The 27,129-nt window shown below is 57.8% G+C and overlaps 5 protein-coding genes across 10 annotated transcripts in view; all 5 read right to left on the bottom strand.

Annotated features, from left to right (window-relative positions):
- Positions 1–1,785: 1,785 nt before the first annotated feature.
- Positions 1,786–6,739, bottom strand: AK1 (adenylate kinase 1). 2 transcript variants are annotated; one of them, XM_071574345.1, is made up of 7 exons: positions 6,670–6,739; positions 5,323–5,365; positions 4,128–4,163; positions 3,232–3,395; positions 2,944–3,060; positions 2,282–2,473; positions 1,786–2,005 (listed from the first exon to the last, which is right to left on the bottom strand). In XM_071574345.1, exons 2-7 carry the CDS (start codon positions 5,330–5,332, stop codon positions 1,940–1,942), a joined length of 585 nt encoding a protein of 194 aa, XP_071430446.1. In that variant the 5' UTR covers positions 5,333–5,365; positions 6,670–6,739; the 3' UTR covers positions 1,786–1,939. The 2 variants fall into 2 exon arrangements, with proteins under 2 accessions (XP_071430446.1, XP_071430447.1); XM_071574346.1 differs by lacking the exon at positions 6,670–6,739 and adding an exon at positions 5,571–5,591.
- Positions 6,740–9,501: 2,762 nt separating this feature from the next.
- On the bottom strand, positions 9,502–12,115 carry ST6GALNAC6 (ST6 N-acetylgalactosaminide alpha-2,6-sialyltransferase 6). 2 transcript variants are annotated; one of them, XM_071574222.1, is made up of 6 exons: positions 12,014–12,102; positions 11,056–11,120; positions 10,743–10,922; positions 10,167–10,564; positions 9,864–9,971; positions 9,502–9,785 (listed from the first exon to the last, which is right to left on the bottom strand). In XM_071574222.1, the coding sequence occupies exons 2-6, from the start codon at positions 11,068–11,070 to the stop codon at positions 9,596–9,598; spliced, it is 891 nt and encodes a 296-aa protein (XP_071430323.1). In that variant the 5' UTR covers positions 11,071–11,120; positions 12,014–12,102; the 3' UTR covers positions 9,502–9,595. The 2 variants fall into 2 exon arrangements, with proteins under 2 accessions (XP_071430323.1, XP_071430324.1); XM_071574223.1 differs by lacking the exon at positions 11,056–11,120 and having other exon boundaries at positions 10,743–10,860; positions 12,014–12,115.
- Positions 12,116–13,899: 1,784 nt separating this feature from the next.
- On the bottom strand, positions 13,900–16,197 carry ST6GALNAC4 (ST6 N-acetylgalactosaminide alpha-2,6-sialyltransferase 4). Of its 2 annotated transcripts, none has more exons than XM_071574554.1 (6): positions 16,012–16,197; positions 15,672–15,748; positions 15,214–15,384; positions 14,649–15,061; positions 14,407–14,535; positions 13,900–14,324 (listed from the first exon to the last, which is right to left on the bottom strand). In XM_071574554.1, the coding sequence occupies exons 2-6, from the start codon at positions 15,681–15,683 to the stop codon at positions 14,135–14,137; spliced, it is 915 nt and encodes a 304-aa protein (XP_071430655.1). In that variant the 5' UTR covers positions 15,684–15,748; positions 16,012–16,197; the 3' UTR covers positions 13,900–14,134. The 2 variants fall into 2 exon arrangements, with proteins under 2 accessions (XP_071430655.1, XP_071430656.1); XM_071574555.1 differs by having other exon boundaries at positions 14,407–14,514; positions 16,012–16,196.
- A 1,324-nt stretch (positions 16,198–17,521) lies between these two features.
- Positions 17,522–20,546, bottom strand: DPM2 (dolichyl-phosphate mannosyltransferase subunit 2, regulatory). Its single transcript, XM_071574557.1, has 4 exons — positions 20,509–20,546; positions 19,892–19,981; positions 18,669–18,771; positions 17,522–18,363 (listed from the first exon to the last, which is right to left on the bottom strand). Exons 1-4 carry the CDS (start codon positions 20,509–20,511, stop codon positions 18,305–18,307), a joined length of 255 nt encoding a protein of 84 aa, XP_071430658.1. The 5' UTR covers positions 20,512–20,546; the 3' UTR covers positions 17,522–18,304.
- A 924-nt stretch (positions 20,547–21,470) lies between these two features.
- The window catches only part of EEIG1 (estrogen-induced osteoclastogenesis regulator 1), a 38,122-nt gene continuing 32,463 nt past the window's right edge, over positions 21,471–27,129 (bottom strand). For all 3 annotated transcript variants that reach the window (XM_071574156.1, XM_071574157.1, XM_071574158.1), the window contains one exon: positions 21,471–26,675. In XM_071574156.1, coding sequence (XP_071430257.1) covers positions 26,630–26,675 — 46 coding nt within the window. In that variant the 3' untranslated portion in view covers positions 21,471–26,629. The remainder of the gene's footprint in view (positions 26,676–27,129) is intronic.

Below are 27,129 nucleotides of genomic sequence, written 5' to 3'. Positions count from 1 at the left end.
CCCCGGAGATGTCGGTGACCCGGGGTGAGCAGAGCCATCTCCCATGACAGAGCACTGCCATCTCCTGGGGACCGCGGGGACGGGTGCTCACCCGGGGATGGGGACAGCGATGGGGACCAGGCCCGGCACAGGGTCCCCTGGCCCTCCTGCACTGCTCTCTCCGCGGTGACACCACACAGTAACGAGCAAGAGACCCTCAGTGATGGGCACTGGGGCAGTGACAGTTGCAGGGTGACAGAGGTGGGGGCTGGCTGTGACTGTGGGGTGGCTGCATGTGCAGTCCCCTGCACCCCATTCAGCCCAGCATCTTCTCCCCTCACAGCGTACAGGGTGACTTTGGGCTTTCCAACCAGAAGAAAAGCATCTAAACCCCAACACTAATTACCCAGAGGCTGAGATCAAAAGAAGGACAGGGCCCCAATCCCAGCCCCACTGCCCTGCTCACCACCTGGGGAAACTGAGGCACACTCACAGCACACTCAAAGACGGATGGAAGCACAAGAGAGACAGGTTGCCCCACTACTCAGCTTTAGGCCATAGTGTCCCAAACCACCCAACCCCCCTGTCCCCTTGTCCCAACCGGCACGAGGCAAACACCCGCCAGCCCTGGCCCTGGATCGCTGTCCTGGCAGTGTCCCAGCCCCGGCCGGATGGCTGCATCCTTCCTGCCCGCCTGCCTCCCTCCAGTGCCCTGGGCTCTGCCGGTGGCTCGTTGCCCCCCGGCCATAGGGCTGACGTCGGAGCCTGGCGGGTTTGGGTTTTCGTCTTGGGGAGTTTTGTTTTTTCCCCTGCTTGCTTCCTTTCTCCACTCCGTCTTCCGTGGCCTCGTGGCCTTGGCTGACCCCAGTATTGCTGCCCCTCCCAACCCCCAGCCCCCTGGCTCTGTGCCCAGCTCCCAGCAGCTCAAAAGTAAGTGGTGGGGGGCCCTGTTGGGGTTGCAGCTCTGCTGCCTCCTGCCCTTGCTGTGGTTGAGTAATCCCTGACCCCAAGCTCCACCACAGTCCCTGTGCTGTGGCATTGTGTCTGGGCAGCTCTGTGGGTGCTGGGATCTCCCAGAACCCCTGTACTCCACACCAGCACCCCCACATGCCTGTCTGCTGGGGTTCTGTGACTCACTTCCATGAGGACCCCTACCCTGCCCTCCACCTACCAGGACATGCAGCCTGGTGGCTGGGCTCACCTGAGCATCCACAGCACATCCCTCAGCCCCAGGCGACAGGACTGAGTCTGGCACTGAGGGCAGCGGGTGCCTAGGCAGGGGGCACCCTGCTCCAGGGCATTGTGCCACCCCAAACCATCACAGTGCAGCCACCACGTACCCCAAAAAACCCTCACAGTCAACAAAAAACAAGGAAATGCCAAGGCATGAAAGTGGTGGAAATCCCCATCCCAAATCCGGTCACTTCCAGCCTCTGGCAGCCAGTGGGAGAGCAGAGGGGAAGGGACGCATGTGCAGGACACAGCTCAGATGCTGACTTGTCTCTGGACGCACACTTGGAGCACGAGGGGGTTCAGCAAGTGAGACAGGATAGGGCGAGCAGGATTGGCTGCAGGATGCAGCCACAGGCTCCCCGCAGGCTACAGATTGGGAAGCCGGGGCGAGCGGCCGGGATGCTCCCTCCCTTCCTCCGATCGCAGCATCCCGCTGCCCTGGTGGGATAAACACCCACTTCCTGCTCTTAATCAGCTCCAGAGGGGCTCGGGGGAGTCAGAGGGGGAGAAAAAAAAATCTCTGGAAAGAAAAACTCATTTCCTGCGGCAGAAGAAAAAGATAAAGTCTGGGTTCATTAAAGTGAACTTTACTGGGGAGAGACGGGAAAGAGCCAAACACAATGTCCTTGAAATTTCCTCCGCATGGCTCCGTCCACGAAAACAGGATAAAGCCGCTTCCGCTGTCTCTGCTGGAGTGCACTGGGGGGAGTGGGGCCAGGGGTTTCGCTTACAGGCAGTCGAGGTGGGTGCAGACCTGCTGGAAAACCTCCTCCACGGAGCCCTCGGCGTTGAGCTGGGTATGGAGGGGTTAGCTGGGAGGTTCACCCAAGGGATCACATCCGAGAGCAACTGGAGCTCTTCCAAGGATGGATATCGGCCATGCTCAAAGAGACTGGGGCTCATTTAGGGCAAAGGGATGCAAGCCATCCTTGGAGTGGGTCTTCGTGTTGCGAATGAGCGGGGTCAAGCCCACCTCAAACTAGCCAGGACTGAGTTTTCCCCCTTTTCTCATCATCCCCATCCATGACTTCCCCTTCCTCTGGGACCGCATGTGCATGTCCTGACTCACCTGGCGGACAATGCCTCTGCTCTTGTAGAAGGCAATGACAGGCTCGGTGGCCTTGTAGTAGGTCTCCAAACGCTTTTTGATTGTCTCCTCGTTGTCGTCCACTCTCCCACTCGTCTCGCCTCGCTTCAGCAGCCGTTTCACCATCGTGTCCTTCCCTGCATCCACATAGAGCAGCAGCGTGGGGGGGGCAATCTGTAGGCAGAGGGCACACAGTTATCACCAAGCCAAGTTGGAGGTGTGGGTCTGGTTGGTTTTGGGGATATGCTGGTGGTCAACATGAGGGTCACAGACGTCCCCACACCATCCTCTGACTCCCTCCACATCGGTCTGGGGGCCACCAGGACACTGTTCCAGTGGCTTCCAGAGTTGTGCAGACACAGGCAAAGCAACATTGTGGCCAAGCCCTGGCTCTCTGCCATCACCATCATGTCAGCATTGTTGTCACCCTCTGTCAGCCCCGGGACACCCTGGTCCCTCCCACTGCACCATGGGCACAGGCTGTTCCTGAGGCAGGGGGCCCTGCTGGTTGGGATAGTGCCCAGATCAGATCCTGCTGGGATGTGATCTTCACTGGGATGGGGAGGTCAGCCTGTTGCTGGATGAAGACCCTGTCCCAGGATGGTGTATGGCATGGCACAGCATGGCATGGCACCAGCCCTCACCTTCTTCTCAAACTCCTCTCCCTGCTTCACCTCACGGGGATATCCATCGATAAGGAAGCCCTTGGACACATCCGCTTTGGCCACCATGGCGTCCCGCAGCATGTCCAGCACCGTGTCCTGGTGAAGGGAGGACAGAGCCGCTATGACTGATATGGACAACATGCCCCACTCCCAGCACCCCTGATTCCTGCTGCAAACCCCACCCTGGCATGGCAGGACCAGAAATGCCTAAGACATGTGCTGACCATATGACACCCCTGCAGCTCCACAATGTCAGTGTAGACTCACCAGGGGCACCAGCTCTCCCTTCTCCATGATGGCCTGCAGCTTCTTGCCCCGCTCTGAGCCTGAGCTGACCTCTGCCCGCAGCAGGTCCCCCGTGGAGAGGTGGGTGTAGCCATACTTCTGCACAATCTTTTCACATTGTGTCCCTTTCCCCGAGCCAGGGCCACCTGCAAGGCACACATGTCCCCCAAGCCATGAGCGAGGAGAGGGAGGGGTATGCGGGAGCAGCAGCACAGACCCACAGGAGTCCTCAGAACTTGGTGACATGGGGGTTGGTGTTGCCAAGCCCAGCACCAGATGGATGGACAGAGCTGCTCCTGGCAGGGGCTGGGAGTTTCAAAGTGTTTGGAGGTGGCATGGGCTGCTGGCATGTGGGCACCACACCCTGATGGCATCCAGGATATTACTGTCCCACTGGCATCACGGCATCACAACCCCTCCATCAGCACCTGGATGCCCCTGTTCCAAGAGCACCCAGAGTATCATGACCCAGGGTTATCAGCATCAAGGACATGACTGCCTGATGGCACCCAGGGCATCACCAGGGACACCAAGACATCAATGTGTCAGTGGAAGCCAGCCATCAACCACCCCAGTGGCGCTCAGGACATGACCACCGCCTAATGGCACCAGAACATCAACCCCCAAGGGTTTGCTATCACATCACCCCCGACGTATTCACTGTCACAGATGCTGCCATCCCACGCCTGGACAGAGGTGCCCTCCTGGTCCCAACACACCCTACCATGGCCTTGAGGAGCTGAGCTGGAGCCATGGCCACCCCACAGTGCCTGGAAACAGCCCCAGTCTCAGTCTCCAGCCCCAGCTTCCCAACCTGGATGTGAAGTGTAAAGCTCTGTGCTGACCCCACCAGTGACAGGACACGGACACAGACTTACCCACCACGAAGATGATTTTGTGCTGCTTGAGCTTTTCTGGAGAAGAGAAAGGAAAAATATAATTATCAAGACAGAAAGTCCATCAGGGAGCATGGGGTCCCCAGGAGGTGCCAGATCCAGAGCAGGCATCCCTGGGGATGAAGGGGACCAATCCCAGAGCCCTGAGGGGGAGGTGGACAGGGAAGCAGCCGTGTGTCCTGATCACCTGGGCAGTTTGGGATGTCTGGACACGTCTGAGCACAAAGACCACACGGCACCTCAGCCACGGGGCTGGAATCCCACTGCCATGTGGTGTCCAGAGGCGGTCACTGTCCACAGCTCCATCCCTGTGGCCGGCTTCTCATCCTGGTGGGCTAATGGGGGCTGTGGCAGGCTCAGCCTGACTCAGCCACCTCAAGCACCTGGCATGACCCTGGTAGTTCCTGGACCCCAGCATTGGTCCCTGGACCTGGTGGCTGATGTGCAGGTGGCACTCAGCATCCTGTCACCTGCACAGCACCCCGGTACAGGGTTCCCCCACCCGGGGGAGTTGTCCCAGCCATGGTGTGGGGCAATGCTGATGTGCAACACCATGTGGGGAGGCACAGCTAAAAATAAAGTCGAGCTGCTCTGGCTGCTTTCCCATCTCCTGATTACAGCTGGATGAAATTTCAACTCCTTTGGCACCCGGCGTTCCCCAGGGCTGGGGACGGAGCCAAGTGGCTGGTGGGGACCAATGGGACGTGGGGCACATAAAGGGGCTGGAGGGACATCGAGGGGTGGATGGAAGGGAGGGAGGCAAGGACACAGGGCAGGGATACAGGGATGGATGCAAGGGGGACCAGGGGCTGCATGTAAGGGGGGCAGATGCAGGGGGGACGGTGGGGATGGAGGCACAGTAGGGACGGGGAATGCAGAGGAGATGGATATGGGGGGAACTGAGGGAATGGATACAAGGGGCACAGAAGGATACAGAGGGGATGGATGCAGCAGGAATTGAGGGAATGAATGCAGGGGTTACTGGGGGATGGATGCAGGGGTTACTGGGGGATGGATGCAGGGGTTACTGGGGGGATGGATGCAGGGGTTACTGTGGGGATGGATGCAGGGGTGATTGAGGGGATGGATGCAGGGAATACTGAGGGGATGAATGGATGTATGGATGGATGGATGGATGGATGCAGTGGAGATGAAAGCAGGTGCACGGATCACTCACCTGTCGACATGCTGCTGTGGTTCAGGCACAGGAACACTTAAGGCTGCAAAGGAAGAGCAGGATAAACAACTTAGCACATCAGGGAGACACAGGTCACCAAGTGTCTGTGGAGAAAAACAGTCTCCCTTTTTGGCCATGATGGTGCCCAGCTCCATGGCCCAGCTGGTGGGGAGGAATGGAAAACACAAGGCCCAGCTTGTACCTGAAATAGGGAGCTCGGGATTTCTGCTTCCACAGCCATCACCTACCTGGCTCCCAGCAGTCACCCTCCGCATCCGGCTGCGGTGAGGGCTTCCCCACGCCGAGTGACGCGCCATGACGTGTCTGGCTTCCTCCCCTGCCCTGCCCATATCCCTGTGCCCCGGGTGCTGCCCAGCAGCAGGAAACCCATTTGGGATGCCTGGTGTCACCAGGACACTGAGTGATGGAGGCAGCACCCCCAGCTCCCCATGGGCCAGTCTTAGAGGGGGTGCCCTAAGGAGGGGGTTGCAGCACCCCATTGCACCCCCTGCACCTCGAGGAAGGGTTTGGCCACCCTGCCTGCCCACACCCAGCCCTGCAGCACCTGACATGCTTGGCCACAGTGTGTCACCCCAAACCGGCTGGACGGGGTGCAGGGATGGACCATCCTGTGGCCAGTGGGGCCCGTGGCTGTTGACAGGTCGTGTTACAGCCTCGAAAGGGCAGAGGCTAAGAATGGCCGGGCTGAAACCGGCACCGGGTCACGTCCCACCTGCACTGCAGGGACGAAGCCCTGGGGTGGCCCCCGTGGAGTCTGGGGGGTGCAGGACCCTGGGTCCCTAATTGCAGAAGGTGCTGAGCCCCAGGACCGCTGGCACCAGCCTTGGTGTGAAAATGGGGGGCTGTGGTGATGGTGATGGGGGGCTGCAAGCAGCACTGGCCCTCGTTGTGGGCTCAGGGCCCGATCCAGTGCAGTGCTGGTGCCACGGGTGCAGGGTAAAGGTGATGTGGAGGTGACTGGTCCAGAGGAGACCGAGGGGTGCTGACCCGCGCGGGTCGGGGCTGGGGAGGCGGCTGGATGGGGTTTTGCAGCGTGCCCTCGGATTCCCCAGCCAAGGCCATTTTCGGGCTGCACCCCGGGGTGCTCCCACCGATTTCACCCCACCCCCAGTTCCAACACATCCCCCTCCCATCCTATCGGCATCCAGCTCCCCCCAACCCCTCCCCGGACCCCAGACCCAGCACGGGGTTGCCCCAGCACCGCTGCAGCCCCCCCAGCATCCCTTGCAAGCCCCACGCAGACACCCCCCCGCACCGCTGCGCTCCCGCCGTGCCCGGGCGGTGCCGCAGTGCCCCGTCCGGGACCCCCGGGGGTCTCGCACTGACCTGGACCCGCCGCCGCCCGCGCCGTGCCCGCCGGTACCGCTATTTATAGACCTCGGCGGCGCGCGGGGCACGCCGGGAGCGCGCGGCACCGGCAGCGCGAGCGGGCGGCGCGGAGGACACGGGAGGGACACGGGGGAGACATCGGGGGGGACACCGGGGATCGCGGGGGGACACGGGGAACACTGCGGTCCCTGCGCGGGCGGAGCCGGTGCTGGGGGGGTGCGGTTAAACCCTGCGCGGCCGGGAATGAGGGTCCCCACCCTGCTGGATTGGGGGTCCCCAGGACTCCCCGCGCCTCCTCCTCCAGCCCCTCGGAGGGTAATGCTGTTCTCATCGCTGTCCTCATGTCCCCTCCCCATCCCTGTCCCCATCCTGTCTTCGTGTTCCCATCCCCATCTCTGTCTCAATCCCTGCCTCTAATGTCCCCATCTCTGTTCCTAATGTCCCCATGGCCCCGTGCCATGCCTATGTCTCCATTCGTGTCCCCATCCCCACTCTCACCCCTAATGTCCCCATCCCATACCTAATGTCCTCATCCTTGTCCCTAATGTCCTCAAAATCCTCATCCCATCCCCATCTCCATCCTTAATGCCACCATGTCCCCATCCCTGTCCCTAATGTTCTCATGTCCCCATGTCCCCAGCCCATCCACATGTTCCCATTCCTATTCCCATCCCATCCCTATGTCCCCATCCTTGTCCCTAAAGTCCTCATATCCCCATCCCATCCCTATGTCCCCATCCCCAGCTGGCACCCCCTCCCTACCAGCCTCAGGGGGGTAAAGCCCCAGGGGTGTGGTGTCCTTGTTAAGATCTGATTGTTGAGAGCTGCCTGTGCCCAAATTAAAATGCAAACAAGATCATATGCTGAAGTCAATAGTTCAGATGTTATTTAACAATTAAATGTGAGGTAGAGAGACAGAAATAAAAAAAAACAAACAAACCAGAGATGGGTAGAAAGAGACAGAAAGAAGAAAGAATGAGAAAGAGAGAAAGAAAGTGAGAGATCAAGCAGAAGATAGGCACCACTTGGATCCATCAACATTCCATTGATCCTTCTTCACACTGGGCTTCTTCATGGTCAGGTCCCGAGGCTGGTGGGTTTCTTGAGTCAGTGGGTTGTGCTCAGTACTCACAATCTCCCCCTGATAGAATGACATTTTGCCCAGATGGAGATGATTTCAGCACAGTAACGGAGCAGGCTTTCCTTGTGGATTCTTTGTGTCCATCATCAGTGATACATTCTTTTCCTTCGGCTTTGTTTACCACCCGCTAGTCTGAGATAACACCTGAAGGCAGGTATCACGTTTATCTTATCTCAACTTGCCCTCATTGTGGCTTAACTTACAGTCTAAGTTCAAGGCATATTCAGGGCACGGGGGAGGTTTTTGTGGTCACAGGTGCCATCTGTCCCATAACCTGGGGTGGTCTGTGTTTGACTGCTGATACCCATATGAGCAGTTGCCCCTCCCCACAAGTTGCCACAGTGGGAACCTTTGTCTGGATGCATTACCCAGGATGTTCCAGCCAGACCTCACCAGGCCTAAAGCCAGTGCCATCCTGCCACTGCATTCTGTGTGTACCTCATGGCAAAGTCCTTTTGTGGCAACAGTGTTTGAGACAGGCAGCTCTGATCTCTGAGTCCTTATACTTGCCTTGCCTTTTCTCCTCCTCCCCTGTGGCTGCACAGACCCTGTCTTAAGACCCCACAACCCCAGGGCAGGTGGCTGGGAGTGACTCAAGTTGGGGAGGTCTCAGCTGCCACCTGCATTGGAGGGTGGCTCAGAGCTGGAGTCAGGCAGTGACTGGGCATGGATCCCACCTGGACACACCAGTCCCCTTCCTACACCTTTCTGAGCACCCAGAGACAGAAGACAGGTCTCGAGATCATCTGTGATGGCATCACCATCAGCCCCAAAAAAACACCCAGAGCCAGGGCCCAAGGCAACAGACTGCAGCAATATTTATTCCTGTACAAACTGTTACAAAACACGGGCACCCTGCAGCTTCCCCCAGCACCCAGCCCCACAAAACTCCAGCCACAGCGGGAGGGAAACTGAGGCAGAGAGCCCTGCCAAAGCTTAGCACCCACACATGCTGTATTTAGTTGTTTTCCCCAAATCCACTTCTCTGCTGCTGAAATATCAATAACAAAATCCTGCCCTTGCCACAAGGTGCCAAGGGGCACCACTGCCCTGCACTACCTGCCCACTTCTAATTGTTTATAAGCAGCTACTGATGGCCTTTTATTACCACTAACAAGCAGTCCCCTCTTGCTCCTTTGGCCAGGAAACCAAAATACAAACTCTGGGACCAGAAGCAGGTAGAAAAAATGCCTAAACCTCCAGAAAGCTCCCCAAAATCCAGTTGTTCTGTTAGAAAAGATTTTGGCAGTGTGGGGCGCAGCGGTGCTGGGAGGAGCTGGGTGTTCTGGGGATGCTGGGGCAGCGAGGGTGGCAGTGTCACCCCCATGGGGCCCCACCAAAAACTGTGGGGTTCTGCTGAGGGAAGGATGACTGCAGACTGGGACTAGGGGGCTGGGCATGGCAGAGGGGGGTTGAGCTCCAAGAGGGGTCCTATGACCCAGGGATTTGGGGGAAAGTCTCTGCAGTGGCCCCAAAAGTGATGAAACTTCAAACAGAGCAGAGGTGACCTGGTACCCCTCATAGGCTCTCAGGGCCTTCAATGTACCTGGACCAGGATGGGGCACAATCTCACCCCCATGTCTCCTGCCTGTGGAGGGGATACACCTCAAACCCTGCACTCACCACTTGGCCCTGCAAAAACCAGCCCAAACCCTAGCACATCCCACATGTAAAGGGGCCATTGTGCACAACAGAGGTGGTCCTGTCAGGCATCCTGATGCCTGGCTCCCACTGCTCCCAGAGGAATGCAGGGAAATCCACACCCATTCCAGAGAGCAGTCCTTAGGGCCAGGAGGGGTGGGAGAAGGTGATGTTGTAGAGGCCGGCCCAGCTGGCAAAGACCCTCTTCTCGGTGATGAAGCGGTGGTGGTTGCCCTTGCGGCTCCGCTCATTGTGGATGTAGGTCGTGCACTCATCAGGGCCCTTGGGCTCATAGTAGTGGTAGGGCAGGCGGCGGGGTGGGGGGTGGTGGCTGTCGTGGGGAAGAAGCATCAGGTGAGCCCTGTGGTGGGGCCAGAGGGCCAGGGTGGAGGGTCAGGGGTCTCCTTACCCACAATAGCTGGGTGGCACCATGCCATAGACGTGGACAGTGTCACACAGCTCCACTGCGATTACCATGGTGAACCAGCCAGTGCTGAGCCATGAGCGCGACTTCTCCCTGAAGAGGCAAAATATGGGGTGGGGAAGGATGACAAGGGTGAGGTGATGTGGGTAATGGACCCCCCCAGTGTCTCCAACCTATACCAGGGATCCCTAGCTCAGTGCTGCAGCCCATGAAGCAGCTCCGAGAGCCAGCTCTCCTTCAGGGACCTGGAGAAAGAGGGACATGGCATGGGATGTGGCTCCAAGGTACCTGTCCTTCCCTGTCTCTCCCCGAAACAGGTCATCGAACTGCTTCATGCGGCTGGGGGACACAACATAGGCTGTCATGTTGGGGAAGGAGGCACAGACACGCTGGATGATCCTCAAGAGGCTCTTCTGCATCTTGATGGGTGGCCCCCAGAAGATGAAGATGGTCTCTGGGGTCTTGTTGACAAACTCCTGGGGCCGCTTGAGGACACGGTAGAGGCTGGAGTGGGCCACCACGCGGAAGCTGGTCTTGTTGCCCACGTCAGCCTCATAGCCTGTGGTGGGAGCATCGTTCATGCGGATGGTGCACTCGGCCCCATCGATGGCTGTGCCCAAGTGGGTGCCCAGGAGGTGGCTGGAGCTGGTGACAATGACGCACTGGTGGCAGCGGGCAGACAGGGTCTGATGATGACACGTGCCATTAGGGGGTGACTTTTAGTATCACCGTGGATGGGGGACAGGGCATCACCGTCCCCTGCAGAGCCACCGTCCCACTGGAGGGGACAATTTGGCTGGAAGTCAGCAGAGGGACAGACCCTGTGTCCACCACCAAGGCCAGACCCTGTTGCCCAGCTCGTACCTTGTTCCCACAGACAGGCAGGTACCCGCTTTTCACCCCCCACTTCTTGAGGTCGGGGGGCCGGCGGGCTCTGCCCCGCAGGCGGCTGTAGGGGAAGACCTCGCTCCCGTTGCCGGAGCTGTAGATGATCAGCAACATGATCAGGGCAAAGAGGACCCCCAGGGCGGCGGCACGCTGGCTCTGCAGGTGGGGGGAGAGCGTCAGCTGCTGCCCCCACCCCGCGGGTGTCAGCATCCACCCTTCTCCTGTGGCATCTCCACCAGGATGCCTGGTGTCCCCAGGATGGTCCCTGGGGTGATTCCCTGGCACTTACCGCGCTGCCACTCATGTCTCTGTACCAGCCTCAGCGCACAGCAATCGCTGGCGTCCTGTGAGCACCTGCAAGGCACGTGGTCACCCCCAGCACCAGCTCATGGGGATACAGTACCAACCCAGTGGGGATATGGGATGAGCCATATGTGGGATGAGTTCCCAGGTCTCCCTTTGGAGGGGAGGACAAACCCCTGGAATCAATTCAGGGAAAGGAAATCCTTTGGGCAGAGGCTAGGCAGGCTCTGGGGTGTAGATGACCCACAGCTTGTGCCAACAGGATCCCCACATTGGGCTGGGCTCCAGGGAGGAGGATAATACTCCACTGGTGGGGCTGAAACTGCTCAAACCGCAGGGAGGGTTAGCCTGCTGCTCGTGCAGTGAAATCCCATTAAAACCACCACTGTGGAGGCTTGGATCAGGAGGGGATGTAAGGAAGTGAGACATGCCCAACCAGGTGCATGCACAGAGTCACATCCAGCAGAGCTGCAGTGACCTCTTCAGCTCCAGGGCTGGGGTGTGTGGGGTGAACCCCAGAGCACCCCGAGGACACTCTCTAACCTCCCCTCGAAATGGACTGACCCAGTTTATTTTGGGAGCTCTGGTGAGTGAGTCCCAGCCACTTCTGGAGTGCTTGGAACAAGTGGAAATTAAAAAAACCCTGAAGCCTCTTTACTAATTGCACTGGAAAGAAAATTATGCAACAGCCTGGGATCAACCCCTCGGGAGAGCTGAGGCCTCGAAGGGCTCTCAGGGCTGGTGCTGGTGCCCGGGAAGGTGCCATCCTGCCCGGGAAGCCCAGGTCGTGTGATGCTGGGGGTCATACTGGGGGGGCTTCACTGTGCGGGAGGTGGGGACGCTGTGGGACCCCCACACCCGGACAGCACTTCTCTCCCTCCATAGCTCTCAGGCCATGGAGCACCCCACGGAGGGGACCCTATGGCGGGACCCCTCGGCCTTACCTGGTGGGGGCTCTCATGGGGGGTCCGTCACCTCCTGCGCACCGCGGGCGACGGGGGATGCCCAGCCCCTCTGGCGGGCACGGCCATGGCGAGGGCCGGGGCTCACATCGCCGCTCTGCGAGAAATGGCTGCTCCAGACCCGACCCCTTTCCCCCTCCGGGGATCCCCTAGCCACAGATGCCAACCCCGGGGGTCCCCAGCCCCGGATGAGAATCCCTCTCGCTCCCAGGGAAGGAGAAACCCGCCCGGCCCCGAGTGCGAACCTCCCGCCGCTCCCACGTCCGAGTCCTCCTCCGCCCCGGGGTGCAGCCCCCTGTCCCCGCCAGCGGCGAACCGGGGGGAACCGGACCCATCCCTCCCCTCCATCCCCCGTGCACCGGCCCCGGCGGCGGGGGCCGCTCCCCTGCCCGGACACGGCGCGTTCCGCCCCTGCGTTGGCTGAAAGGGCCCGGAAGGGACGCGCGGAGTCCACTGACCGCTACGTCCCGCAGCGCGCCGAGATGCCGCTGCCGATACCGATATCGGTACCGATATCGCCGCCGATATCGATATCGCCGCTGCCGCCGCCCAGGCCGGGTCCTAGCGCCGCCTTCCCGGCATAGGAAGCGCCGCCGGGTCCTAGCGCCGCCTTCCCGGGATAGGGAGAGCCGGGGGGTCACAGTGCTGCCCTCCCCTCGCCAGGACCCGACAGGGCAGGGTGGGGATGCACCCCCTGCCCCGCACGCCTCCGAGGGCACCGGTGAGGGGATCGGTGGCAGCGCTGCCCGGCAGTGCCAGGAGCAGCTGGCGGTGCCTGAGCCAGTGCATTGCTGGGATGCCGCAGCCTCCCCCGCGCTGGTTGGGCAGCGCAGGGCCCCTCTCTGGGGGGTTTCGTGGGGCAGGGAAGGTGCTCCACCGCTGGCAGAGACCTGCATCCCTAACGCCTGTCCAGAGATATTCTGGCTTCGCTGTGCAAGTGATGCCCTGCCCTGCATGAAGCTGCCCTGGCAGCACTTCCTGGTCCTGGACCAGTTGCTCACTGAACCGCAGCATCTCTGCCCCTCCTCTCATGCCTGGCCCCTCAGACACTGCCAGTCCCACACAAACATGTGGCATCTCTTATAGGTCCAAAAGGTGCTATGGGTTCAGGGCCACATGAGTGCCCGTGGCATGTCCCATCTCCCCATGGACACAGAAGTGCCAGTGTCCTGTCTGCTGCCCAGCAGCGCTGAGACCTGTGCAGCAGAGTATCAGCTCAGACCCAGGACCCATCCTGCAGAGACGCAGCTGCTGCTTCCCAAATAACCTCGACTGCTTTCAGCACCCTCCTTCGTGTTCAGTCTCAGCTCTACCCCCTCATCACCTCCTTCTCTTATTTATAGCCTGGCAGTGGAGCTGGGAGCCAGCAGCCCCGTGATCAGCTGTTGTCCCTCCTGTCCCCATGTCCCCACAGCCACAAAGGCGACAGCACGGGGCAACACTGAAATAAAAACACTTTTAATGGCCACATTTGCTTTGGTCTGAATCCAAGGGCACTTGTGACAAGGCAACTTGGAGCCCCTAGGGCACGAGTTACCCTAGGGCTTCCCAGCTACGGGGAAGCATGGGATCACAGGGACCTGCCCAGGCACTGAGCAGCAGAAGGCAACAGGATGAGGGAGCCTGGATCCAGATGCCTGCACCCCACACTCAGCACTGGATCTGGGGGCACAACTGGGACAAGGACAATAGCAGAGCTTCATCCCTGGGAGAGGCACCAGCTTGTGGCCCTAGTGGGGCTGAGCTCTCCTGCCCCATGTCCTGCTGGAGCTCAGCAGGGTGAGTAGTTCATTCTGCATTCAAAATTCTTCTTATAAGTGTGGGCGGAAAACCTTTGTGGTCATCCTGGGTCCATACAGGCAGACATCCAGAGCTGATGGTGCTCCATGAGTCCAGCTCATGCCTCCCCTGCACCAACATGGGGGGTCCCAGCCCACCCACTGGCTGGGGAAACAGGCCTTGCTGCTGCAGAGACAGACTCCCTGCTCCAGGGCTTGGCAAAAGGCTTTCAACTGTGGCACTGGCAGAGCTGAGACACGTTGGTGCAGGATGAGAGCTGCCCTGCTGCCAGGGTCCCTGTTGCCTCACTCCGTGGTTGACGCCCTACCCTCCTGCCCAGGATGGGTGGGTGAAGACTATGTTCCTCCTCTTGGCCCAGCGAGAGAAGATGGCTTTCTCTGTGATGAAGCGATGCCCAGCACGCCGGGCTTGCTCGTGCATCAGGTACATCTTGCACTCGTCCAGCCGGCCCTTCTCAAAGTAGTGGTATGGCACACTGGAGTGGTTCTTCTCCCTGGCAGGAGGGGATGAGGTGGGTGTGGGACTTGGGGGGACACCAGACCACTCCGCGCCTGCTCCCACCACCCCACACACACCTGCAGTAGCTGTCGCTGACCATGCCAAAGACATGGATCTGCTCACACAGCTCCATGGCCAGGATCATGGTGAACCAGCCTGTGCTCAGGAAGGAGCCGGATTTCATCCTGCAAAGCACCACAGCTGCGCTGGAGTGGGTGACATGATGGTGCCAGCCCAGCTGGGCTATGGGTACCCCATGTGGGGGGGACAGGTGCCACATCAGGGGGACCCGAAGGGGCTTCTCAGGAGCCAGCAGTACCTGTTCTTCCCTGTCTCATTCTGGAAGATGTCATCACAGTATGCCATCTTCTCCTCAGTCAGAGTGTAGATCTGCAGCTGGGGGTACGTTTGTGTCATCTTCAGCAGTGCCTGGTAGGTCGAGCCCATCTTCTCCCTGTTCAGCTTCTTTGCTGGCCCCCAGATGATGTAGAGGGTCTTCTGGGACTGCTGGAAGAAGTAGGGCTGGTTCCTCAGCAGCAGCGGGACGCTGGTGTGCGAGACCACCCGGATGGTGTTCCGTGCCCCCACGTCCTCCTCATAGCCGGTGGTGGGGGCGTGGTTCATGCGCAGGACACACTCCTGCCCGTCGATGGCCTGTCCCAGGTGTGAGCCCAGCATCTGCCCCGAGCTGGACACAACGGCACAGTGGCGGCACAGCGCTCGCTCCAGTGACTGTGGGGAGATGCACTGTCAGCTCCCCCTTCCCTCCCACAGCAGCTGGACTCAGCACAGCCCCCGTCTGCCCTTCCCTAAGGAAGGGGAAACTGAGGCACAGGTGGATCAAGCTGCCCCACCAGCCCCAGCACTACCCCATCCCAACTCACCTTCCCGTCGGGAACACGACTGTATCCCTGGAAGGTGCGGATGGTGGATGCTGTGGGGGTGCCCTGGTGCTTCGGTGTCTGGCAGCAGGGCTGCGGGCGGGCACGGGAGGACAGCTGGATGTACAGCATCGCCACCACCACGGCGCACACCAGCGTCAGGAAGAGCCGGACCTGAAAGCAGAGCGGGGAGGTTTCCCCAGGCCTGGCCATGTGCACCGGCCCCGCGTCGGATGCCGGTGGCCCCGCGGCCCTGCGGGGGCAGCCGCTCGGAGGGGATGCCGGGCCCGGCTCACTCCCTGCAGCGGCGATGCCCGCACGCCCCACGGGCCCCGCGCTGCCCGCGGGCACCTGCCGGGTTCAGCCCCTCCACCAACACCGCCTTCGGGACGAGCGGTCCCCATCTCGATGCTGAGGGGGGTCGCACCGGCCCCTCGCCCCCCGTCACAGCGGGTACTCACCAGCGTCTTCATCCTCGAGGGGCTGGCGGGTCACCGGGCAGAGTCCGGGGGTCCCCCGGGGGGTGGGGGCTTGCACCCTGCATGCGGAGAGGGCTCAGCAACGGCACCCCGAGGCGGGGGGTCCCCCGGCGGGACCCACCCTGTCCCCCAACGCCAAGGTGTCCCCATCGTGCCTCGTGCCGAGATCCTCCCCGGAGACGGAACCGGAACCCCCCCATGCACCCCCATGGCCCAGATCCCGCCACATGTCCAGTTCCCCCCGCGCCTCCGCGGGTGCCGCCCTGTGGGGCAGGGGTCAGGGTCGGGGTGTGCCCCGGTCCCCGGTACCGGCCCCACTCACCGCGTCGGGAGCCCCCAGGGTCGCCACCGGAGGGCCCCGCATCCCGGCCGGGCGGTGGCTGGGGCTGGCGGGCCGCGGCGGGGCGGAGCCGAGCGGGCACTGCCGGGGCCAGGACAGACACCGGGACCAACCCCCGGCTCCTCCGGGGGCGCTCCCGCCCCTGCCCGGCGCACACTGACCGACCCCGCACCCCTCCCCTGCATCCCGGGACAACTGCCCCGGAACCGACCCCGGCACCCGCCACGTGTGCCCCGATACCGAACCCCTCGTCTTTCCCCCCTCCTGCCCTGTCCTCTCCGGCTCCACTCCCGCCCCGGGGTCCCTGCAGCCCCCCTGTTCCCAGCTCCTCTCACATCTGTGTACCACCAGCTCCAAGTCACGCGGGACCCTGGTGAGCACAGGGACCACAAAGAACCAGAAGGGCTCAGAAGGGGGGCTGGGAAGGTGACCCCTCGATACCCTGGGCCCCATCCGATGGTCCCGGGGGCCACCTGCCACCTTCAGCCCCTCTTGCCACCGTCAAGCCACACAGTACCTGAGAGATGTGTCCTTAGCTGGCTTTAATTTCTCCCACTGCTGATAAAGAAACATGAGATGTAACCTTGAAACTGCTCCTGACCCTGTCCTGCAGAGACCTGGATCAGAAGGGACACTGACAGGGACATCACCGGGCTCCTGCACAGGAAGCAGTGCCACGGGAAGAGATACCAGGAACTGTTTAGTCACCACTGACTTCTTACCTCTTTTGCCTCACCCTGCCCCAGTTCAAACAAACCCTTGTGGGGTGAGCTGAGCCCCAGCCAGCAGGTGACAGACTGGGAAGGTCAGTGACAGGTTCTGCATCAGGAAGAGCAGCAGCAGCAGGACACAGGGAAGGGGGAATGGGGGGATGGAGGACTCGGTCTCAGGGAGACAACAGCAACAGCCTGGCATGGCCAGGCAGCCTTCTGGAAGACCTGGAAACAAACCTCCAGACAGAGCCTCACCTGTGAACCACCCATTGACTCTTGCAGCCAGGTTCATCCCAAGGCCTGTGGCACCCAGGGTACCCCCAGCCAGCAGCAGCATTTCCTGGCAGGGTGAGAGACAGGACACACCCCTGTCTAGAAGTTCACAGTAAATGCAAGAAGGGTCAGAGGACCCCAAAGCTGCCCTCCCAAGGCTGGGTACACCTGGCATGGGCCAGGCCAGCTTCTCAGGCACTGGTATGGCCTGCCCAGAGAGGTGGTGGATTCACCGTCCCTGGAGGTTTTTAAGATGAGGCTGGATATGGCACTTAGTGCCATGATCTAGTAATCACAGTGGTGTTGGATCAAGGATTGGACTTGATGACCTCGGAGGTATCTTCCAAACCAGTTGGTTCTATGATTCTGTGATTCTCTCTGGTGTTTCCCTGCCTGACCCCACCAGCAGGGCCTTACCAGCAGGCTGTTGGGCACTGTGAGGATCATGCAGCTGAACCCATCCTGGCTGGCCTGCAGACCCCTTGGCATGGGCAGAGGACAGGGACTGAGACCTTGCAGACCTTTATTGAGGGTGATCCTGCTCACTGTGGTCAAGGGGAGTTGCAAAGGGAGGAAACCCCACAGGGGAAGGACAGTGCCACCACACCTGCCTGCTCGTGCCCAGCCCAGCTGGCACATGGAGCCTTGTCCAGAGCAGGAACCCAGCCAGCACTGACAGCTGTGATGGGAACTGCACCCAAACACTTCCCCGTGATCCAGGACATCTTGCCATCTCCTCAGTGGAGTGACTGCAGGAGGGGCTGCAGGGGGCAGCACTGTCCCTGCATCCTTTGCACACCCAGCCTCACAGGGGTCCCTCTTTTGAAAGGCAAGAGCCTTCAGCACCATGATTAGCCCTTCCAGCAGCAAATTAAGAATGCAAACCTGTCCTTTCCAAGTCCAAAGACTCATTTCTTTCCTCTCAAACTTGAATCCAAAAAACCCCCACAAACCGTAAGTAAACGTTTAAAAATCCCAGATGGAACAAACGACTGGGCAGGGCCAGAGCAGAGGGGAAGGAGTGCCCAGAGGCTGGGCAGGGCAGCCCCAGCTGGGGAGCAGGTCCCTCAGCAGGGGCTCTGGTCCCTCTCTTGATGAGCATTGGATGAGTCCTGTTTCCCTTTGGTCAGTAAGTTGTAAACTACAGAAGTTTTAGTCTCTGCAGGAAGGAACATGGGAGCAGCTTGGGCACCCTGGAGGAGGTGCCTGCCTGGAGCTGCAGGAAAAGTCTTTTCCTGGGCACAGTGCCACAGGGTGGGCACCTTCTCCTCATCTCCTCAGCTGGGCCTTCAGTCTGATTTCCTGGCAGGTTTCCTGCTCTTCCACATCACGATCATTATAAAAACACCTGCCACAAAGAGAGAGAACAGATTCAGCCAGAAAACTTGTAATTCTGGGTACTTCTAAAACACATGATAGTGAGTAACAGAGCCTCAGCTGAGAGAGCAAGAAAGTTCCACTGCCCACTGTTTGAAAGTTCCACTGTTCAAACAGCCAAAGTCACACACAAACACAGCCCCGAGTTCCTGCATCAGGCTAAGCTGCAGCAGGCACACAGAGTGTCACGAGTGTCACACATTAGCTAAGCCCCAAGCAACCCTCTCCTCTCTTCCTAATTTAGAAGTTTCTAATTAGAACAGAAATAACTCTCACCTATAAATAGCAGCAGCAGCAGCCCAGCCACCACGGGGATGATAACTGCATACTCCCGAGCTAGGAAGTACTGGTGGATCCCATGGTCGCTGTCAATGAAGGGCTGCAGGGACAGAGAGGGGTGTCAGCAGCTGGGCACAACACCAGGGCATGTCTCTGGCACCTGCAGCCTCGAGACTTAGGAAGCAGGAGGGAAATATCAGGGTGAGGTGGCTAAAACCAGGGCAACTAGGACGTGGCTGTCACAGCTGCAGGGGCTGATGGTGAGCAGAGGGGGCTTTGGTGTTCAGTGGACAACGAAGGGAGGCTACTGGTGCTGGCACAGGGGTCCCACAGCCTCGGGGGCTTGAGGTGGGCACAGCTGCTGGTGCCCAGCACAGCAAATCCCTGGCTCTCTGCCCTGCAGAAGGAAGCAGCTGAGAATGGCTCTGCTCCATGGTGATCCTGCCAGGATCCCTCTGAGACTAGTGGAAGGCTCTGGACACTAGAGAGCAGTATGAGGATTCCCACACAGCAGTGAGCACACCTACAGCTCCAGGAGTGCTGCAAACACCAACATGGCTGCGGGACTGCCAGGAGCACTGACACAGTTCAGGCAGCAGAGTGAGCAGGTTCAAGAGGGGAATTCAAAACCCTCAGGGGAAGCTGCTGGAAGTTCGGACATCAGGGCTGGACCAGGCCTGTGGCACGTCCAAAACTCATGAGAAGTTCTTTACAGAGAGAAAACCCCAAATGACCCAGCTGATGTGCCCCCAGCAGTGGGCAGTTTCACAATCACCTTCCCAGAGCTCTGCATTCCCTAAACTCTTTTCCTCCCTACCAGGCTCCACATTTTTTAAGAGTCACCTCTTTTATGTTTTCTTCTGTCATCTTCCACCAGAATCAGGAATCTGGGGGATGCAAAATGTGGACTCTGATGATCACAGCTCCACCAGGGCAAGGTTTCAGCTCTCTCCAATGACTAGAACAAGCCCCAGATCCCACCCTGGCTGGTTGGCTTGTCATGGAGAAGCAGATGGGCACCACGATCGATATTCAGGCAAGACCAGGCACATTCAGAAGGGACAGGGGCTGTGCCAGCACACAGAGGAAGCTCTGCCCTGAAATTTTTAACCCAGAAGGCAAGAGTCCTTCGGGCACGGACACATCAGCACCTGAACAAAGACTGGGGAAACACCTGAGTGTGGAATGACTGGGTTATAAGGGCCCGAGGAGACTCGTACCAGCACGATGATCCAGAGAGTGTAGTAAACAAACAGGACGAGGCTAAAGGCAACCAAGCCGAACCCAACCAGCTGGTCTGTCGCTGTGGCCTGAGAAGGGAGAGAGAGTCAGAGCAGGACCTGCACGGCAGCGCCGCTGCAGGAGCCGACAGTGGCACCTGATCTTTGCAATGTCACCGCAATGCCGCGGGGCCGGGACATCGAGGAGCAGGAACATAGAGGAGATGGGACACCATGGGGATGGGACACCTCAGGAATGGGACGCCGCGGGGATGGGACACTGCGGGGCAGGGGCCACTGCGGCGGGATAACCCAGCAGGGGTTGCGAGGGGCGACCGGGCCCCGTTACTTGGCGCTCCCCGAGGCAGTTCACACCGCGCATCCCCGGCCCGGCCGTCCAAGGACCGACCCCGCCGGCCTCGCGAAGCGGCCGGGCCCGGGCTCTCCGCGGGCGAGGCAGCAAGGTGACCCCGCGCAGGCTGCTGTCCCTACTCAGCCCGGCCCCCCGTACTACCAGGCCGGGCAGGGAGGGCCGCGGCGCGGGGGAAGCCCCAAGGACAGCCGGAGCCCCCTCCCTCCGCCCCTCCCGGGCCCGGCCGGGCCCTGCCCGCACTCACCATGGCGGCGCGGCCGGCACTGCCCTTCCGGAGCGCCCGCCAATCAGCGCGCGGTCCGACAGCCCCGCCCGCCCCGCTGCCCGCAGCGACCAATCAGCAGTGGCTGCTCGGGCCGCGTGACGTGGGCGGGGCGAGTGGGAGGCCCCGCCCCCGGGCTCCATCACCCGCCAAATCCATGGCATTGCCCCCAAATCCATGACATTGCCCACCAATCCTTGGAATCGCCCCAGATTCGTGGCATTGCCCCAAATCCATGGACTTGTCTCAAAACCATGATATTGCACCAAATCCACGGCACCGCCCCCAATCCACAGCATTGCCCCAAATCCATTGCATTGCACCCGCACGGATGGGATTGCTGCAGTTTGGTGCTGCGCTGGGGAAAGGGGATGACTCTGCTTGGGACTCAAAGGTGCAGCTGAGGGTTTTCAAAGGTGGAAAAGGCAAAAGCTTCTTCCTGGCAGGGGGGCCCTGCTCCCCTCCAGCAGGGAGGATCTGGGCATTGAAATAGGCTTACCCTCCTTTTAGCAGATGCCCTGCATGTTGTGGCAGGGGCTGCTCCGGCACAAGCCCTGAGAGTTCCATTCCCTGGGCCGTGGCCCCTTCCTCCAGGTCAGCCTGGGGAGGTGGCCTCGGGCACAGGCACCAGGGCAGGATGGGGCAGATCAAACACAGCCTGGCTGGGATAGGGCATTCAGGAACAAGGGACACTGCTGGCAACTCAGCCAGTCACCTTTCCCTGGGACTGCTGCTTCCACAGGACTGGTGCTGTGCTGCCAGCTCCCCTGTCCAGCCGTCCCCTCTGCAGAGAAGGGCTGGCAGGGATCTCTGCTCCCAGCTGCCAAAGCAATCCTAGAAGGCAAAGCCAAATCCTATTCCAAGCCCCAGCATGTCCTTCTCAACCTCCTGCTTCCTCAGCAGATATTTAAATATATTTAAAACATGAAACAAAGCAAGAAGAATCAGTGTGAAGTACCAAAAACCTTTATTTTTTTCCCCCAAACCATAACAACATTTGACATTATATTGATTTCCTCATATATTTGTTATTTCTCTACGTTAGGAACCAGATACAGAAAATACAAACACGATCTGTTGAATCAAAGACGGCACAGCATTCCGTTAGAAAAAGAAACAAAAAAACTAGAGGAGCAAGATAAAAATGGTGAAAAATAGTCATTCCCTCCAGCCCAAACTTTCCAAGAATCATCATCAAAATAGAGCAGTGGAAGTAGCTTCTCTTTCTAAACGCACTTCTGCTTTAAGAAAAAAGTTAGATTCATCTTTAGATTTTAAAGTAAAAAAATGTTAAACTATCTTTTCAAGCAATTTTGGAAGTTTGCATAGACCCATTCCCTTTCCAAAAATATCAGCCATCTCTCTATAGAATCTGATACAAATCGAGTGTGCGCCTCAGCCGAAGGTCACCAAGCTCAATTCACTTTCAAGAAAATAAAACACCATCTCCCTTTGCCTTTCCCCTCCCTCCCCCCAGAAAAATACGGGCTTTACCATTACTCCTTGTGTTTGAGGCAGGTCACCAGGCCCAGCCGTGCCCCTCGCTCAGAGCTTCACCCAAATTCCTTTTCGTTCCCAGGTTCCCACATGCCCCAGGGGCAGGGGCACTACGGAGGACAGTGGGCTCGGATGGCACGGGGTGGGGGCTGATGGACACAGCTCTCAGGAGGGAAGTGGGGAGGAATTCTGCACTCATCAATCCCCCCCACAGCCAGGAAGTGGCTTTTTAAGGACAAACACCTGCGACCAGGCAGTGTTTGTAGGAACTTGGCCCTGGGGACTCGCCTTGTCCACAGGGCTCAGTCACCAGAGCAAGAACTCAGCTAGAGACCAGGTGGGGCAGCAGGGATGGGGCAGGAGGGGCAGAGTGGGGGCTGCAGCCCCCAGGTAAGGCAGCAAGGAGGGGAGGGTGCCCCTCGCCAGGAGGGGCTGTATCCGAGGTGCTCTAGCGTACCTGGAGTGAGGTTTTCCCAGAGGATCCCGATGGCGGTGCAGAGCCCAGCTGCACTGCCACCGGGGTAAAAAGAAAACAGCAACGACCAAATAAATAAAAAGTCAACCCCTCCTATTCAGATGAGAATGAAATACCTATTTCTTCAGGTCTCGGCCTGGTTTGGAACCCTCTACAAACTGAAGCAAATGTTTAAAAGGGCTTGTTAACTTTCTGCAGGGGGCAAAGTGGGGGCAATGAGGGGGGGGAGAAATCACACGCCTGCTGCCCATCGCTCTGAGGGTCAGCACAGCACGAGGCCCCCACCTAAAGTGCTGACCAGACAAAAGATGATGGAGGAGCAACATCCTTCTCCCCCTTTTTCCAATTGAAACCCATCTACTTCACCGAGTCATGACTAAGCCTATTCTTTTGGACATTCATGCAGTTTTATACTGGTTTAAAAAAAAAGAAAAGTTAGTAAAAAAGTTACACTGAATTTCCTAACGCTTTCCAACAGGCTTCTACCAACTAAAGGTCCAGAAACTGGCAGAGCAGAATCCACACATTTTGCCTGCCCCCCCAGACTGGAGCAGAGAGCCAGCTCTGCTCTCCAGGGCCAGCCAGGCATGAGCAGCCCTGCTCGTCAGCATCAGAGACCCAGGGGATGCAGAGTCTCGCCAATAAGGTCCTTTTACTTGTTTAAGCCACCTCTGAATCCACTGAGAAGGGGAACAATGTGGGGAAAGAACATCCCCTCCCTCAGCCCCCCCCCCCCAAAATAAAATATCAATGAAACAATAATGCAGTCAAAAAACACCAGCCTGCTGGGTTTATATAAAAAAAAATCCATACACTTCACAAAAAAAAAAAAAAAGAAAAACCCAAAGGAAACTAGCCAGCGGTTTGGGTCTGGAAACTGATTCACTTCTTAAATGTTCAAAAACCAACAAGGAACAGGTGGCAGTGATGCCACAAGGATAAAAGTGCTCACAAGATGCAGCTTCCTGGGGCAGTGGTGAGTGTGTGTGACAAGTGACCCTGTGGCCACCACAACCACCACCACCCTGGATGCCCATGGCCAGCCAGGGACTGCTGGGCATTGCTCATGCAGCAGGAGCTCTGTGTGGGATCTAGAAATAGGAACAGACTGCTCCTTCCTTCCTCCTGGTCTGCTCTGGGTGCTCCAGCCCTGGATGTGCTGCACCAGGCTGGATGACACAGACTGCTTTCTCACTCAGAATGAGGGGTACAAGAGCAAAAAAGCCACATAAAGACCAGGAACCGTGGAGTCAATAATAACACAGAGACAAAGAAGAGATACCCTTTGAGACACAGTTATCAAAAATGCAAGCAGTGATGTACCAAGTCACTGGAAGAGAAGCCAAAGACATGCCCAGGTTGGCCACAGTGACGTGATGGAGCAGGTTATGCCTCTGCCAACCTGGGGAGATGAAACCAGCTATCCAAAAGCTCAACTGCTTCTCCTCTTGCTCTGCTGGGAAGAAAATCCTCCCTCTGCCTCACTGGGGATTTCGTGACATGCTGAGCTGCCAGTGTCTCGGAGCAGCAGACTCTTGCCAATGGAGGCCAGAAGAGTGCCCTGGGATCCCAACTGCTCTGACAGTGACTGCCATTGTTTTTCATGGGAACAGAAGCAAAGCAGCAGAAGTGAGCTGGGTTTTGGCTTATTTCCTGGCTTATGTTTGCTCCTTTCAAGTTCTGGAAGGATTTGATATCTCCAAGGGGCTTTGCCGGCCCCTGGGGAGCAGCAGGGGCTCTGTGCTGACCCTCAGCTCTGCACAGCCATCCACAGACAGGGCAGGAACACTCACTGCTGTCTAAGCCTCCTTCTGCCCTCACCCCGACCTGAGCTGAGGGTCAGGACAGGCCTGACTTTCTGGCAGAGCCCCAGGGAGAGAGAAAAGCAAGCAGTTCTCTCCTTCCTGCAGACACGCAGCACCCCAGGAACAGAGCAGGATGCTCAGCAGCCTGCTGTCAAGTGCCAAACCTACCCAGGCTGAATGAAGAAGGGATCACCATGAAAAAACACCAGCAAGTGTGAAAGAGCTTTTGTTCTAGACAGACTCAAGACTCAACACCTTCCCCCTATATTAAAGCAAATCAAGGTGTTGTCTGTACTCTCTTCTTACCCTCATCTAAATTTAATTCCCTATGAAGGGAAAGGGTGAAAAAGATGCATTTCCTGTGTGTGGTCTGTCCAAATACAGAAAGAAACCTCTTGACTTGAAGAGAGAAACCATCAAAATAGAGTAAGCAGCTGTACAGCTTTGCCACACTGCTGAGCACCCTTCCCATGCAGTATCCTTAGCTAGAAGGGTGAAAAAAAAGATAAATCAAGGCCCTTTCATTCCTTGTTTCTCATTCTGCCAAATTCCCTTTTCCAGTAGCTCATCTGCATGCATTCTGGCCACAGAGACCACAATTAATCCTTTTTTGTTCTTCTCCTTTTAAAAAAAGGCTTGAAAATAACTAAGAATTTGAATGACGTGATGAGTTACAAGTCTTTCCTTGCTGGACAGGACCAGTGTGTGTCTGTACATGTGCATACACACACGTGTGTCAGAGGGCACATCCCAGCCAGGCCCAGGAGTGTGGAATTGCTCCAAGGGCACGGGTGTTGAGTGCTACCACGGTACACTGGCAAAAGAGGAATGGGCACTACACAGAAATAGCTTATCAGCTGAGAGGCTCTGTACAGGAAGGGCTGCAAGCACAGCCTGCTCTGGCCCACGGCAGAGGCTGCACAGATCCTCGCTGGCAATTCCGCTGCCAGGACAGTCCCTAAGTGGGAGCTGAAAGGGAGAGACATCTTGGCCACACACCACAAGGAAAAGAAGCAGCTCAAGTGCTGAACAACTGCAGAAACCAAACTCAAAGAAGGGCAATTGAAAGATCAACCAGAGAACAGTTTCAAGCCTTGTAAGAAGAGTTCACTCGCCATGGAGCAGGTAAGAACAGCTGCTGTGGCTAATGCAGCAGCAAACACCCATTCTACCCTTGAAGGCAGAGACAGTGTCTTCTCCCCAGCCCCAGCAGGAACCAGGTCAGACACAGATCTCTGCTGACAGGGCAGAAAGGCCAACCAACACCAAATCCCTTACTGGCCCAGGCCAAGAAAGGCAATCAACATCACCACCACAACAGAGAGACCACTGCAGTCAACTGCACCCTGCTCTGGCTCAGGGGAGGGCTGCCAGAGAACCATATTCTTTTCACAGTCCAAGAAGGGCAATTCCCTTCCTGAGCCAAAAAAAAAACAACAAAAAAGAGAGGCTTTGTATTCCAAGCTCCAACAGTACTATTTGCTGAATCGGTCCAGCAAACACGAAACATGGATTATGCTCCTGGAATAGTGAGTAGAAGCCTCCTCCAGGTAAAATCTGTAACCTCTAAAGTGCTCCTGCTAATGCTAGTTGATGAACACTCCCTTCCATGCCCAGCAGTGGAAGGGCTCCTGCAGTCAGTGGTGTAACGAGCACTCGCATTTAACCGTTCACCAACTCCCAGCCGGATTGTGGAAGTTTTCTGAAATGCACTTTTGGGAAATATTTCCTATGAGAAGATGATGTTTGGGGATGTGAGGGTAGGAAGGTGAAGTGTACACCACAGCATACCTTGTTCAGTAAAACCATTGCCTTGGGAGGTGATGTTCCCTTGCAGAGTCAATGGAATAAAGCATCCTGCAAGTGGCCATGTCACCATGTCCCCAACAAGCAGCTCTGGGTTTGGTTAGAATGGCTCCCCCCTCCCCCAGTGGTCTGAAGAGTTCACAGTGGTATAACCCAATGTTCTGGGGAGACAGAAGCTGAGAAGTCCCCTACTGTAAGGGAATGGGTGGAATGAGGGATGCACATGAGCATCATCCTCTGGGACTAGCCCAGCGATAAGCCCCAGACACCTTGTGTCTGAGCAGGAACAGGGGGAAGGTAGGCACTGGAAGGACCAGGAAGCAGAGAAGGATAATGCCAATGCAGGGAAAGTGCATGTTCTGGAGTGGTCTCAGAGTAGTTCTGCAGTGCAAATGTATGGAGAGGGGTGTGGAGAAATCCCTTCTGGAATGCTGCATGAAGAGAGGTAAAGGTTGGCATCCATGTGGCAGCGGACTGGGTAGGGGGCCTGTGTCCAGCAGCTCTACCCTGTTCTTCACATTTAGTGGGTTTCAATCACCACTGGCTCATAAACTCCAGATGAGACCCTGGGGAGGCAGAGAGAGAGAAGAGGAGGGAGGCAGGTTATTTTCTGCAGTCAGTTTGAGCAAGGAAGTTCCGATTCAGAGCTCTCCACTCACATCGTCCTCTAACCCCACACAAAACACTGCAGATCACGAGTCAGCCTGGCGGGAAGTCAGCCCTTGTAACACAGAGCAGACAGAGACGTGGCAAGCCAAGCCCAGAGCGCTGGAGAGAACTGGGTGTAACACATCAATCCTTCTAAAGGACAGAGGAAAGGGGGGAGTATCCCATCCAGCACAAAGAGCCAGCATTCCTGGCTTTGCTGTGCTCCCAATTTTGTCACAAACTTGACATATCTTTGTGTTAACATTATTGCTTTTTTTTGGTTTGTTTGTTTAACTCAAAAGGTGCAATAAAGACTTAAAAGCAGCTGGTCACGACATTCTACTAAGAGCTATTGTGGCAAAAAAAGTTTTA

The sequence above is a fragment of the Pithys albifrons genome, chromosome 20, assembly GCF_047495875.1.
Source record: "Pithys albifrons albifrons isolate INPA30051 chromosome 20, PitAlb_v1, whole genome shotgun sequence".
Lineage (NCBI taxonomy): Eukaryota > Metazoa > Chordata > Aves > Passeriformes > Thamnophilidae > Pithys > Pithys albifrons.
Note: the sequence above shows the minus strand (reverse complement) of the source record. Positions and strands in the feature narration are given on the sequence as shown.